At 42.5% G+C, this 12,099-nt stretch overlaps 2 protein-coding genes across 2 annotated transcripts in view; both read right to left on the reverse strand.

Annotated features, from left to right (window-relative positions):
- Positions 1-239: 239 nt before the first annotated feature.
- Pex19 (peroxisomal biogenesis factor 19) lies at positions 240-5,126 on the reverse strand. The gene is made up of 8 exons (XM_076862381.1): positions 5,034-5,126; positions 3,536-3,645; positions 2,946-3,111; positions 2,436-2,521; positions 2,064-2,225; positions 856-1,032; positions 570-614; positions 240-416 (listed from the first exon to the last, which is right to left on the reverse strand). The coding sequence occupies exons 1-8, from the start codon at positions 5,101-5,103 to the stop codon at positions 333-335; spliced, it is 900 nt and encodes a 299-aa protein (XP_076718496.1). The 5' UTR covers positions 5,104-5,126; the 3' UTR covers positions 240-332.
- Positions 5,127-8,522: 3,396 nt separating this feature from the next.
- Copa (coat protein complex I subunit alpha) overlaps positions 8,523-12,099 on the reverse strand; it is a 46,448-nt gene continuing 42,871 nt past the window's right edge. Inside the window, exons 28-33 of the mRNA XM_076862391.1 lie at positions 11,874-12,010; positions 11,412-11,598; positions 11,214-11,324; positions 10,746-10,907; positions 9,422-9,616; positions 8,523-9,161 (exon numbers count right to left, since the gene is read on the reverse strand). Of these exons, the coding sequence (XP_076718506.1) occupies positions 9,102-9,161; positions 9,422-9,616; positions 10,746-10,907; positions 11,214-11,324; positions 11,412-11,598; positions 11,874-12,010 (852 nt within the window). The 3' untranslated portion in view covers positions 8,523-9,101. The remainder of the gene's footprint in view (positions 9,162-9,421; positions 9,617-10,745; positions 10,908-11,213; positions 11,325-11,411; positions 11,599-11,873; positions 12,011-12,099) is intronic.

Below are 12,099 nucleotides of genomic sequence, written 5' to 3' on the forward strand. Positions count from 1 at the left end.
CATCAGTGTGGACATGTATAACGTTATTTTGGGAGAGGGAAGAAGGTGCTTCCCCCAAAGGGGTACCTTCCTTCACCTGGCTTGTAGGTGGGTCTTTGCTAGCAGCAGAAACCACGAGCAAGGCTCACAGAAATGGCCTGTGAAACAGATCCTACTCCTAGAAAGTCAGAGGAAAAGCCTCAGCCAGCATGGCACAATCTTGAATGGGACTATGGAGGGCTATGGGCAAACCGCTCCTGCAGATGACACTACTGTCTCTCTCGGTTCCCAATGGTTCTGTTGACTCCAGATGTTTCCCATGGCTGGGACTCAGGGAGGAAAACATGTTTGTCTCACATGATCAGACATTGTTCACCACTGGCACCTGGTGGGCCTGAGAGATTGAGGGCATCCAAGTCAAAGTTGAGGCCAGGAGGCTGGAGAAGAGATGAAAGAACTCAGATAATTGCTCACTTTTCAGGCCGGAGTTTCTGAAGGTCCATCTCCAGCAGCCGTAATTATTACTTTAGGTAGAATCACCAGAGTTGTTGAAATGGGGGCTCAGATTAAAATCTAGAAGATATACTCACCATCTCCCCAGCCAGTTCTTTTGGAGGATGACCCAGATCCTGTAGCTAGAAAATAGAAAATATAAGATAAAAAAAAAAAAAAAAAAAATCCCAGAAAATAACAGAGGAGCTTGACAAGGAATCTGGTTAGTAATCTCTCTGATTTCTTCTGACCATGCAATATGGACTTTCTTGTGCTCCCTCCTCCACCCAGGTTTGGCAGTATAGTATATCCTTCCTAGGTAACTTCTTCACTAAACACCCAAGCAGACAGTATCAGTGAGCAAATGGCAAGAGAAAGCCTTACCTGCTGCATAAGATCTAGCACCGTCTCAAAACGGGCCTTTTGAGTGGCCTCACTGTCTGTAGGTGTCTCTGCCTCAAATTGTTCACATATTTTTCCCATGACACTGTGCTGCTCCTGATATTTTTCAAACTGTTCAGGAGGCAGAGATTCCCGGTGACTCTGCAACCACTCTGGATACTAAGGAAAAAGAATGGATAGGGAAGAATTAAATGCACAATGGGTGGGGAAGGGGAATGAGAATACTTAAAATGTGAAGGAAAGGAGAAAGAAAAACTAAATAAACAAGTTCATCATGAGAAACAGCACTGACTCCAATCAGATCATCTGGCTGTACTAACATTTATTATCATAGATGTTAGCAAACTATTTCTGTAAAGGGCTAGGTAATAAATATTTAGGTCTAGAGGGTCCTACATGTTCTCTATTGTATATTCTTCTTTATTGTTGTTTTAACAACCTTTAAGGGCTGGGGATATAGCTCAGTTAGTAGAGTGCTTGCCTCACTTGCACAAGGTCCCCAGCACCACAAAACAAACAAAAACAAAACCAAAAACTTTAAAAGTGTAAAAACTGGGGCTGCGATTGTGGCTCAGAGGTAGAGCGCTTGCCTAGCATGTGTGAGGCACTGGGTTCGATCCTTGGCACCACATAAATCTAAAATAAAGCATTGTGTCCACCTATAACTAAAAAATAAATATTAAAAAGAAAACTGTAAAAGCCATTCTTAGCTTGACTATTGGACTTAGGCCAAACAAACCCTAGTCTCTTGACTGCTATACTATTCATTTCATATTTAGCCACATGTTGCTCATGTCATCTCTCTGGTAAAATTGTAAGCTCTTTGATGGAAGGGATCATCATTTGAACTCTTTTTAAATTGTTCATAATAGAAAGCCAGTGAATACTTGTTGGATAAATGAAATCAAAAATACAAGAAGGGTTTAATCAGACAATCCCAAAGTCTTGAAGCGTTTATGGAAAACGATAGCTGAAGGATTTCTCCTTCCACCACAGAGATTCTCAGTGTAGTGGGTTTATTGCTCAGAGATATTACACCCCCCAACTCTTCCCACCACCACAAAATAAGCAAAAAATGAACAAAAAGACAGACTTGTACACTCATTATTGTCACTGCAGGTTTGGAGCAAAGCAACCCATATGAGTTGATAAGATGGAGAGTGAGAAAAAAAGGATCAAGTGGCACAAACCTTTTCTGTGATCTCCTTCAGTGACGGGTACAACACATCCTTGGATAGTAGGTTTTGCATAATACTCTGCATGATGGGGAGGATGTTCCCTTCCCCATCCCCTTCATCCATGCCCAGACCCTCCATGGCCTTGGTCAGCTCCTCTTCCGACATGCCCGAGTTCTAGTCAGGACAAGAGAGAAGTGAACAGGTATACTGCCTTTCTGGGATGCTACCACTCTTTCAGGTGGGAAAGAACAATCTAAACTTGCCTGTAACAAAATAGTGAGGCAAGGATAGACTTGGAAGATATCCAGGAGCATGTCTTTACAGACTGCTAGTGAAGGGTTTGAAAGTGGGTCCCTTGTGATCTCCTACCCATTCCCCACTAACCTGAAGATCAGTGGCATTTTTGGCTAGGCCACTTAATGTCTCCTTTAGACAAGAAGTAAATTCTTGTTGGGAGGTTGCATCACTGCCTAGAAGAGATCGAAACAACCAGGATCATTTAGGATTTTAATTGACTGCTTGACTATATTACTTTGTTTCCAGCTTGGATATGAAGCATGTAAATAACTATTGCTTCAAATCTCTGAATACTCTATTATCTTCATAGCCATTTCTTAAATCTACATGGATTGTATATCAGTTTATTCTCCACAGTAACATCTACAATAACACTGCATCCTTTACAATGGTCAGTTTTGGATAATATTTTTTATTATTTTATAACATCTCATTCCTTTCCTTAAACTTGGTTCTCATATTTCCTCCTAATGCCTCGCTCCATCCCATGGCTGTAACATTATGATTGCTTCAATTTTACTGCGAATCCTGGAGTTCTCAAGCAATAAAGACTTACTAGGTCTAGATATTTCCCTTTGTCTTAGATCTCCTCCTTACCCACTCTTCCAGCAGCCTCTGAGAGCTTTTGGAACTGCTCCACCAGGTGGGGCTCTTCCTCAGCCAACTCCTTCATTGCCTTCTCGAACTCTGCAGTGGCTTGGGAAGCCAGCTCGCTGTCGAATAGTTCCTGGAAAAACTTCTCTTGGGAGGCGAAGAGGGCATCCTGCAGGGGAGGGTGGTCAAAATGCATCCTTTATGGCACGCACTACCGGCACTCTACCGATAGGAGACAAGTAGTAGCTCCAGGAAATGTAGGACCTCCCTCCTACCAACCTCCACTGGACATTCTATCTACCTCTCCTCATTAGGACAGCAAGAAAGGCTTCTGGCCATTGAGGGAAAGGTATAAAGTGGCATCAATCAATCCAATCACTTAAACCTACTCTTTTCTCAAGGAACATCCTTGAGATACTTCCACTCAACCTTGGGTCCCTGTTTTACAAGGACTAAGGCCTGCAAGAGCACTCAGCAGTGTGAGGCCAAAGCACCCTTCCACCCTCCCCTCTGGCCCACAGGGGCCTGCCCCACCTCTGCTCAGAGCTGCATGCCCATCCCCTCCCTCTCCCTTAAGGGGGTGGAATTTATACTTTGGCAGTGTCTCCTGGCGATCTCTTCTGGGGCCCTGAGGCATCGGGGGCCGTGGTGGTAGGAGGGGGTGCTGGGGAGGGTTTGGCTTTATCGAAATCATCAAGAGCACCTTCAGAGACAAGAGACATGGTGTGTGTGTTGGGGATGGATGAAGATGCAAGGCTAGGTGTTTTATGGGCAAAGCATTGGGAAAATGATCTTCCAAAGTGTGAACTTTCTTCAAGTTTTCTCCTTTTTTTGAGTCTCTCCTTCCTAGCCCACTGATCAGTAAGCCTTCCAATTCTCTCAGTATTACCAAATTTATTGTAATCAAATGGAAAGAAATTCCTATGGTGGAACAAGTGTCCATCTCAGAACTGGGAGGAGAAAGTTAAAAGAAGTTCTGCAGCAATACTTCCACCCCTACACACTAATAATTTTCTAGAAACTACATATAAATATCCAACAAAAGTAGAGGACACAAATGTCCTTATCCCCCTGAACTCACTTTGGAGCCTTAAAGTGGGAATAATCTTTGGCCAGACTGCACAAGATGTCCCACCCAGATTTCCATTGGTCCTGATGCTAGTACAAATTGAGGGACTCCATGCACTTTATGGGAGGGCATTAAACTCGCTTATGTTATTCTTCAATATAGTTCTCCCACAGCAAGCTCCTAGAGTTCCCTTTGGTCTCATCTCTCCAGATAACTCTGCCAATTCAGAGTCACTTGACACTCCTCACTGTTCCTGTTCGTTTTTCTGCCTGCTCACATCTCTGTGACTGAGCAAGAGATTAAAAAAAATTCACCTCTGTCCTAAAAAGCCTGTGTTGTCACCACCACTCTGTTTGCCAGGCCTAGGGAAAGGGCACTAGCCCCATTCTGGGCAGAAAACCAACAGAGGAGTGGAGGAAAAGCTAAGAAAGAAAAGAACATCCACTGTCTTTCAGGAGGATGAATAGTCCATCTTCATTTTCTCTAAATAATGGAAAGGGAGTTTACTTAACTACTGCAAGATGAAAGAATTATGGGGGCTTGTAAAAGACAGGGGAAAGGACTGGAAGGGAAAAAAGATGTGTCTTACGTTAAGACGAGGCACGGAAGGACGCCCTATGGGCTTAAGAGTTAATGTATGTAAACCGTGAGTCTCCCGGTTCGCTGCCCACCGAGGACCAAAAGCTGCTACTGGCCTAGGGGAGTTACACTTCAAGAATTTACTAACCTGATGCAAGGGGGTTTGAAGGGGGCTCGCAAATACGGTCTTACAGGGCACCGTTTCTCCCGGCAGGGAGATCAATGATCTGGGCAGCTGAGGGGCCCAGGGTGAACTCCCCAGCTCCCACCGCGGAGGAGGGACAGGGTGACCCAGAGATGTTCTTTGGGGGTCGCAGCCAGACCTTCGCCCCCGCCAATCACGTAAGATACTTTCCTGCTCCACCCCAAATATCTCAGGGTCACTCCCCTGAATGGGTCCTCAAAACTGCCTCCTTTGGGCCTTTCCCATCACAGGCTCTTACTTTCCAGAAGCTCCTCCAATTCCCGGTCCGCTTCGGCCCCAACACCACAGTCTTCCGGAGCAGCCGCCATCTTTCTGCCTCTGACTTGCCGTAGGAGGCTGGACTCCGGCAGCTATAGCAGGCCCGCCCCCTAGCTCCCGCCCACTCTGCCTCATACAGCCAATGGGATCATTGGTCTTTGGGGGAACCGCCATTTTTAAAGGGACGGGAAGAGGTGTGATTTTGTTTTTGGTTTGTGTGTCTGTTTCGCCTGGAGAACTTCCTGTTATCTTCTAACCGGTTTTTTCCTGGCTTGTTCTCTTTTCACTTAACTTCTCACTTTACCTAGAGAAGCTCTTTCATTATTCCTTCCTGAGCTTTGGATAGCCCACATTGAGACAAATTGCCTATAAAACCCCAGATCTATTCATATATAACTGAGAAGGTAATGATGGTGCATATCATACTATTTTTCCACCTCCACCCCCCGACATTTTGGGTGCCAGGGATTAAACCCAGGGCCTTGAAGAAGGTGCCAAGCAAGCCCTTTACCACTGAGCTACGCCCCAGCTACTCCCCCCTTTAGTTGATGTTAGGGATTAAACCCAGGAATGCTTTAACACTGAGCAACATTCCCTGTACTTTTAATTTTTAATTTGTTAGTTTTTTTTCAATATTTATTTTTTAGTTGTACATGGACACAATAGCTTTATTTTATTTGTTTATTTTTATGTAACGCTGAAAATCGAACCCAGGGCTTCACACGTGCTAGTTGAGCGCTCTACCCCTGAGCCACAACCCCAGCACATAATTGTTGATTTTTTTGTTTGCTTATTTTGAGACAGGGTCTTGCTAACTTGTTTAGGGCCTCACAAAATTGCTGAGGCCGAACTCGAACTTGGATTCTCTTGTCTCAGCCTCCGGAGTCGCTGGGATTATAAGTGTGCAATATCAGTTCGGCCATATCCTCTCATTCCTCTCATCCCACTTATTTTCTTCAGTATTTCATTCAAATGTTATCTTGGACTTTGAACAGGGCATGGTGGTGCACCCCTGTAATCCCAGCGACTCTGGAAGCTGAGACAAAAGAATCACAAATTCCAATTTAGCGAGACCCTGTCTCAAAACGAACAAATGAAAAACAGCCCACCGCTGTGGTGGTGCATGCCTGTTAATCCCAGCAACTGGCTGGGAGGCTGAGGCCAGAGGATCACAAATTAAAAGCCAGCCTCCACAGTTTAGGGAAGGCCTAAGCAATTTAGTGAGACCTTGTCTCAAAGTAAAAAATAAAAGCTGAATAAAATTGCAACCTCTCTCCCTCCCCAACTCACATTTTCCATCTTCACTTCTTTTTCTAACACTGAACACTATCTGACACACTTTAGATTTATTTACCTTGTTTATTGTTCTCCTTCTCTGCCTCCCAGCCCCCAGTAGAATTTTAAACATGGCCAAATAAAGGATTTTAGCTGTTACCATAGTTGCTGTATCTCCAGCTCCTAGGCTAGGGCTTAAAAGTTGGTAGGCACTCATTGGTCACTCTTTTCTCACAAGCTCCTGTCAGGCACATTTCTCTGCTGAATCTGCTGGATATCTCTCATTTCCTATTCTCTATCAGAACTGTTAAACTATAGGTCATAACGCCAGGAGCTTAGAACTCTATGTAAGAAAAAGTGAATCTGGGACCTTGGACTGAGCAAAGGGCAATTGGAAATATACTAGTATGATTCTTTCTTTGCACTATTTTTAAAAATTGATTCTGCTTTTTCTGTGTTTACTATTGATACTCCTAACATCTCCTCTCAGTATTTACCTTCTGGCTGCTTTTCTGGGTTTTTGTTTATGGTGTATTGGGGATTGAACATAGAGGCACGTACATTGAGCTACATCTCCAGCCCTTTTTATTTTTGAGACATATTCAAAACTGTTTATATATACACAAAAATTTCTGAACACATCCCAGTTTCTCACAAGTTTGAGGCCAGCCTCAACAATTTATTTGATCTTGTCTCAAATAAATAAAAAAAGGAACAGTGATGTATGTTAGTAGTAAAATGCCTATGGGTTAAACCCTTAGTGTTTTTTATTAATAATTTATTTTTTGATTATAGGTGGGCACAGTATATTTTTATGTGGTACTGAGGATCAAACCTAGTACTTCATGCATGGCACTCTACCTCTGAGCCACAACCCCAGCCCCAAATACTTATTTTTTTTAAAAAAAAAGCTTGGGGGCACTAGGGCTGTGGCTCAGCGGTAGAGTGCTCACCTAGCATGTGCAAGGCCCTGGGTTCAATCCTCAGCACCACATAAAAATAAAAAAAGCTTCTGAAAGGACATAAACAGCTAATAACAGTGGTTACCTGAGGCTGGAGTTGTAGCTTAGTGGTGGAGCACTTGTATCGCATGTGTGAGGCACTGGGTTCAACCCTAAGTACCACATAAAAATAAATAAAGATATTGTGTCTATCTACATCTAAAAACATTTAAAAGAAACAACAACAACAAAAAAACAGTGGTTACCTGTTTTGGGAAAGGTGTTAGGACCTGGGTGGCACAGGGAAAGCATGAGTAAGACTTGTCACAGGATACATTGACATTTTTAACTATATGAATATATTGTTTTTACTAAAAGCATGAATTTCAAATGCAAAAAACATATATTATATATATATATATATATATATATATATATATATATATATATATATATATATATATATTTAAAGGCCTGGTACATCATTCTATCTAATTTCTACAAGCAAAACATTATACTGCCAATGTAATCATTGTAATATACAGTGTACTACATACTAATTAATCATAAGTGTATATTGGAGGAAAATATTTAGAATGGTGCTAAGATATGTGGTGGGTGCCCAACAAATATTGGCTATAATTAGCAGTAGATGGAAGATGACAGAAATGAAATAGGGGCTAGGCCCAGTGGCACATGCCTGTAATTCCAGTGACTAAGAGGCTGACACAGGAGAATCCCAAGTTCAATTTAGTAAGATGATGTGTCAAAATAAAAAATAAAAAGATCTGGGAATATAGTTAAGTGATTAACCATATTAAAGTGGTTAAGTGATCCTGGGTTCAACTTCTGATATCAAAAAACAAAATAAATAAGGAATAGGAAGCTACTTGCTTTCTACCACTCTCGCAGTAGTTTAGGTCTATGCCTCACACATACCCTATGAAAAATGTTTTCCCATAATAGTGGTATTTATTACTTTGGTAATTAAAAAAAATATATTAGAAGAAAATACATCTGCTTTGATAGTTGGGTGTGGTGGTGCATGTGTGAAATCCCAGTGACTTGGAAGACTGAGGCAAGAGGATCACAAATTTGAATTCAGCCTCAGCAAATTAGCAAGACCTGTCTCAAAATGGAAAAGAAAAAGGGCTGGAATGTAGCTCAGTGGTAAAAGTTCTCAGAGTTTGGTGGGACAGCTACAGGATATGAACAGGAGCATGAAAATGTTCAAGAAATAAATGGCAATCCAAGAAGCTATTGTAGAAATTTATTTAGTGTGAGAAAACAAAAAAATGAATACAATGGTTGTAAAGGACAAATCAATGGAAAGTGGTGTGCATTTTTGAAAGCCAAATGATTTCTTCTTAGACTTCACGTTTCTGAGCACAGAGGGTGCCTGCCTAGGAATATAATGCCCAAGGAAAATGGGGAAATATCTAAGAGTTTGGTGTGGCTGAGTAAAACTGGTATCTTATTCATTACATCTTGCTCCTTTATAGCAGAAAGGAAACAAGGTGGTGGGGAGGACAGGAATAAATATTGAAAGAATTTACTAAACAAATATCCATCACAGGTTTTCATTTGTTCTTTAAAAGATCTAAGCTGGAAAGGCAAGGCCAACTGTGATGACAACTATGACCACCTTGAGGAAAGGAGAGGTCCTCATGAACAATGAAGTCAAGTTTTCATATTTTTTGGTAGAAGAAGAGAAAAGGAGATATCAATAATCTGAAGGGTGGCTGTAGGAGAAGGGTACAGAGACTTCAAAGACTAATTCTTTGAAGGAAGATTATGTTATTGACTCCTCTGCTTCCCACACAAATGGGGCCTTAGCGAAACTGAAGAGGACTGATCCTTATACCAATCACATCTTTGCCAATCTCTGTCACCTGTAAATGAGGAAACAGAAGACCAAGTTAGAGATCTGTGAGGTTGAGAACCTAGTACTTATTCCCTATACTCCTCAATAAACACAGTAGATGGGTGTTTATTTCTGAGAGATGGAGCAGTAGGGAGAAACTAGTTTTCTCTAGTAGCATTGCTTCAAGGAGCTGAGGCAAATACAAGAGGAGAAAAAGAACCTCCATGTTTCTTTCTCTTTCCCCTCCCCCCCTCAATATCCTAGATGCATATTTGAAGCAGCACTTACTGTAGTAACCCTGCATATTTGACCCTTGAACTCAGGGGAATAGCAGGCCCCACTGAGTGGACACTTCTCCACTGGCTTTCCACGGTAAATGGGTCGGTAAGATGCGGCACAAATGTCAAAGGGATTGTGCATGTCATAATTGAGCTGGTAGGCATCTGTGGGGTTCTTTTCACAGGCAGACAGGATTTTTCGGGTCTAGGAGAGTTCAGAAGGATTATTTTATTTAAGAGCACAGAAAACAGCACATAATAAATCAAATGATATTATCATGATTTTGTACAACTAACTGTACTACATGAATACAGGTCCCATCCTCTGTATAGGATATATATAAAGAGTTAACAATCACACATCATGTTTGATCAAGATTTCCTCTTCTCTGGGGATGGGGTTGTGGCTCAGCAGTAGAGCGCTTGCCTAGCAAGTGAGAGGTGCTGGGTTTGATGCTTAGCACATTAAAAAAAAAAAAAAGATTTCTTCTCAATACCAAAGTGTCCCCATGGATCTAAACCCAAAATCTTCCACCAAGTCTGGGGATTATCAGGGTTAGGCCCTAGAAAGGAATTAAAACTGGCTTTCATTTCCCAAGAAGAATTCTTTTTGGAGGGTACAAATAATAAAATGCGTATGTGAAGAACTAGTGGTTGAGATGGGACACCTGGAGCTTAAGACTGGGGTTGAGGGCAGTGCAGCTATTCTAAGTTACAGGTCAGTCTCAAACCAGTGCCAAGTCTGAATAAATTCTGTGTTCTTTTTTTTTTTAATATTTATTTTTTAGTTTTAGGTAGATACAATATCTTTATTTCACATTTATGTGGTGCTGAGGATCAAACCCAGTGCCTCATACACACTAGATGAGCACTCTACCACTGAGCCACAACCCCAGCCCGGCCACAAATTATTATTTCAATTTCCAGGAACAACAACAACAAAAAAAGCACCAGTCAGTAAGAATAAACAAAGAATGATATAGTCTATTGGCTCCCCCGACCCCCGCTTTTTTTTTTTTGTATCAAGGATTGAACTCAGGGGCACTTAACCACTGAGTCATATCCCCAGCACTTTTTATTTTTTCTTTTGAGACAGGGTCTCATTAAGTAGCTTAGGGCTTCACTAAGCTGCTGAAGCTGGTTTTGAACTTGTGATCCTCCTGCCTCAGCCTCCTGAGTTGTTGAAATTACAGGCATGTGCCACTGTACCTGGCATGTTGGCCCTTTTTAATTGAATGTTGTTAAATATTCTATTTCAGAGGCAAGGGCCTTCTGTTTTCTCCATATAAGAGCAGATCTGCCTCCCTGTGATTACTGAAGGAATTCCCATCTACCTGTTGAGCCACCTCAGGCTTGGGCCCAAGTTCTAGGAGACGGCGAGCAAAAGTGGCAGCAGTTTTGAAGTTCTTGAGCTTGAAGAAAAGGTTGAGGGCTGTACGCAGCACTAGGATCATGTGCACAGGCTGCAGGTTTGAGTGGGTGAAATAGGCTGCCATCTGGTGGACAGAAAGAGGAAAGATGGCTACAACTGGGCTAGCTCAATTATAAAGTGATATTCAGGCATAAAAAACCCCACAAGCCAATAGAACTGGCTTTTAAACAAAGAGGCCTTTTCTCCACTAGAAATGGAAGACTTATGAGATGAGAAAGTACAGTGGAGAAATGGAGACTATTCCCACAAAATGGACCCCAATTACTCTTCCTCCCCAGAGCCAGATCTGCCTTTGGAACCGAAGAATTTAGCCTAATGGAGGGTGAAGGGGAGGACTCTCCTGCAGAAAACAGAGTTCTACAGATCTCACCTCACAGATGCGTTTCTGCTGGTCTAGACTTTCTTTGGGCAGCTTTTTCCTTTCTATCTCCATGGACAAGCCCACGATGTACTCACGACAAATGGCGATGAGCTGCTGGGCCTGGTGAGGTTGCAGAAGAAGGTCATGATACAGAAACAAGAATATGGCAGTGCCTAAGTCTGGGACAAGGGGTTAGATGCCTCCTACCTCTGCAATTTCTTGTTTATTGTCCACAACAAGAAGTGGCACACTGAGAAGGATGGAACGGAATTTTTCCACAGCCTCCTCAAACTTGCCAACTGTGGTGAGCTGGTAGCACAGCTGCAAACGTTGGATGAGGTCATTAAGCTTTAGGCCCACAGCTGGCACACCATTCTTCAGCCCGGCATCCTTCCTGGAAAGGGAAAAGTAGGGGGAAAAAAAGGAGAGTCAGCAGCCAACTAGGATTCAACTTCTTTTTCTGGCAAACAATCACAGCTACCCTACTGTGAAAGTAGCTAGGGAACTGGATGGCAGCAGGTGTAAATCTAACTCCTCAGAGTAAAAAGCCAAAGATCTTTTCCTACTACAAAACCCAGTTTGGGGACAATTCTGACTATGTCACTGAGGCTACAATCTGAAACCTCTTCCCCAGCTTGGAAGACAGAAGCAAGGAACAGGAAGCCTTACCAATTGCGATTAGGATAGCCATACATGGAGGGCAAGCAGGGCAGAGCCTGATAGGTGGTACGACCTCGGGCATAGGTCTGTAGGAACAGTTGCTTGTAGGGACCAAATTGAATTACTCCTACCTGGTCATGAAGGAGCTAGAACACAGAGAAAGGGAAAGAATCACAATTTAAGGCCTTACCCTTAAAAACTAATTGACCTTGGGCAAGGTAATTAACTATTTATT

This window comes from Callospermophilus lateralis, chromosome 7, assembly GCF_048772815.1.
Source record: "Callospermophilus lateralis isolate mCalLat2 chromosome 7, mCalLat2.hap1, whole genome shotgun sequence".
Taxonomy (NCBI): domain Eukaryota; kingdom Metazoa; phylum Chordata; class Mammalia; order Rodentia; family Sciuridae; genus Callospermophilus; species Callospermophilus lateralis.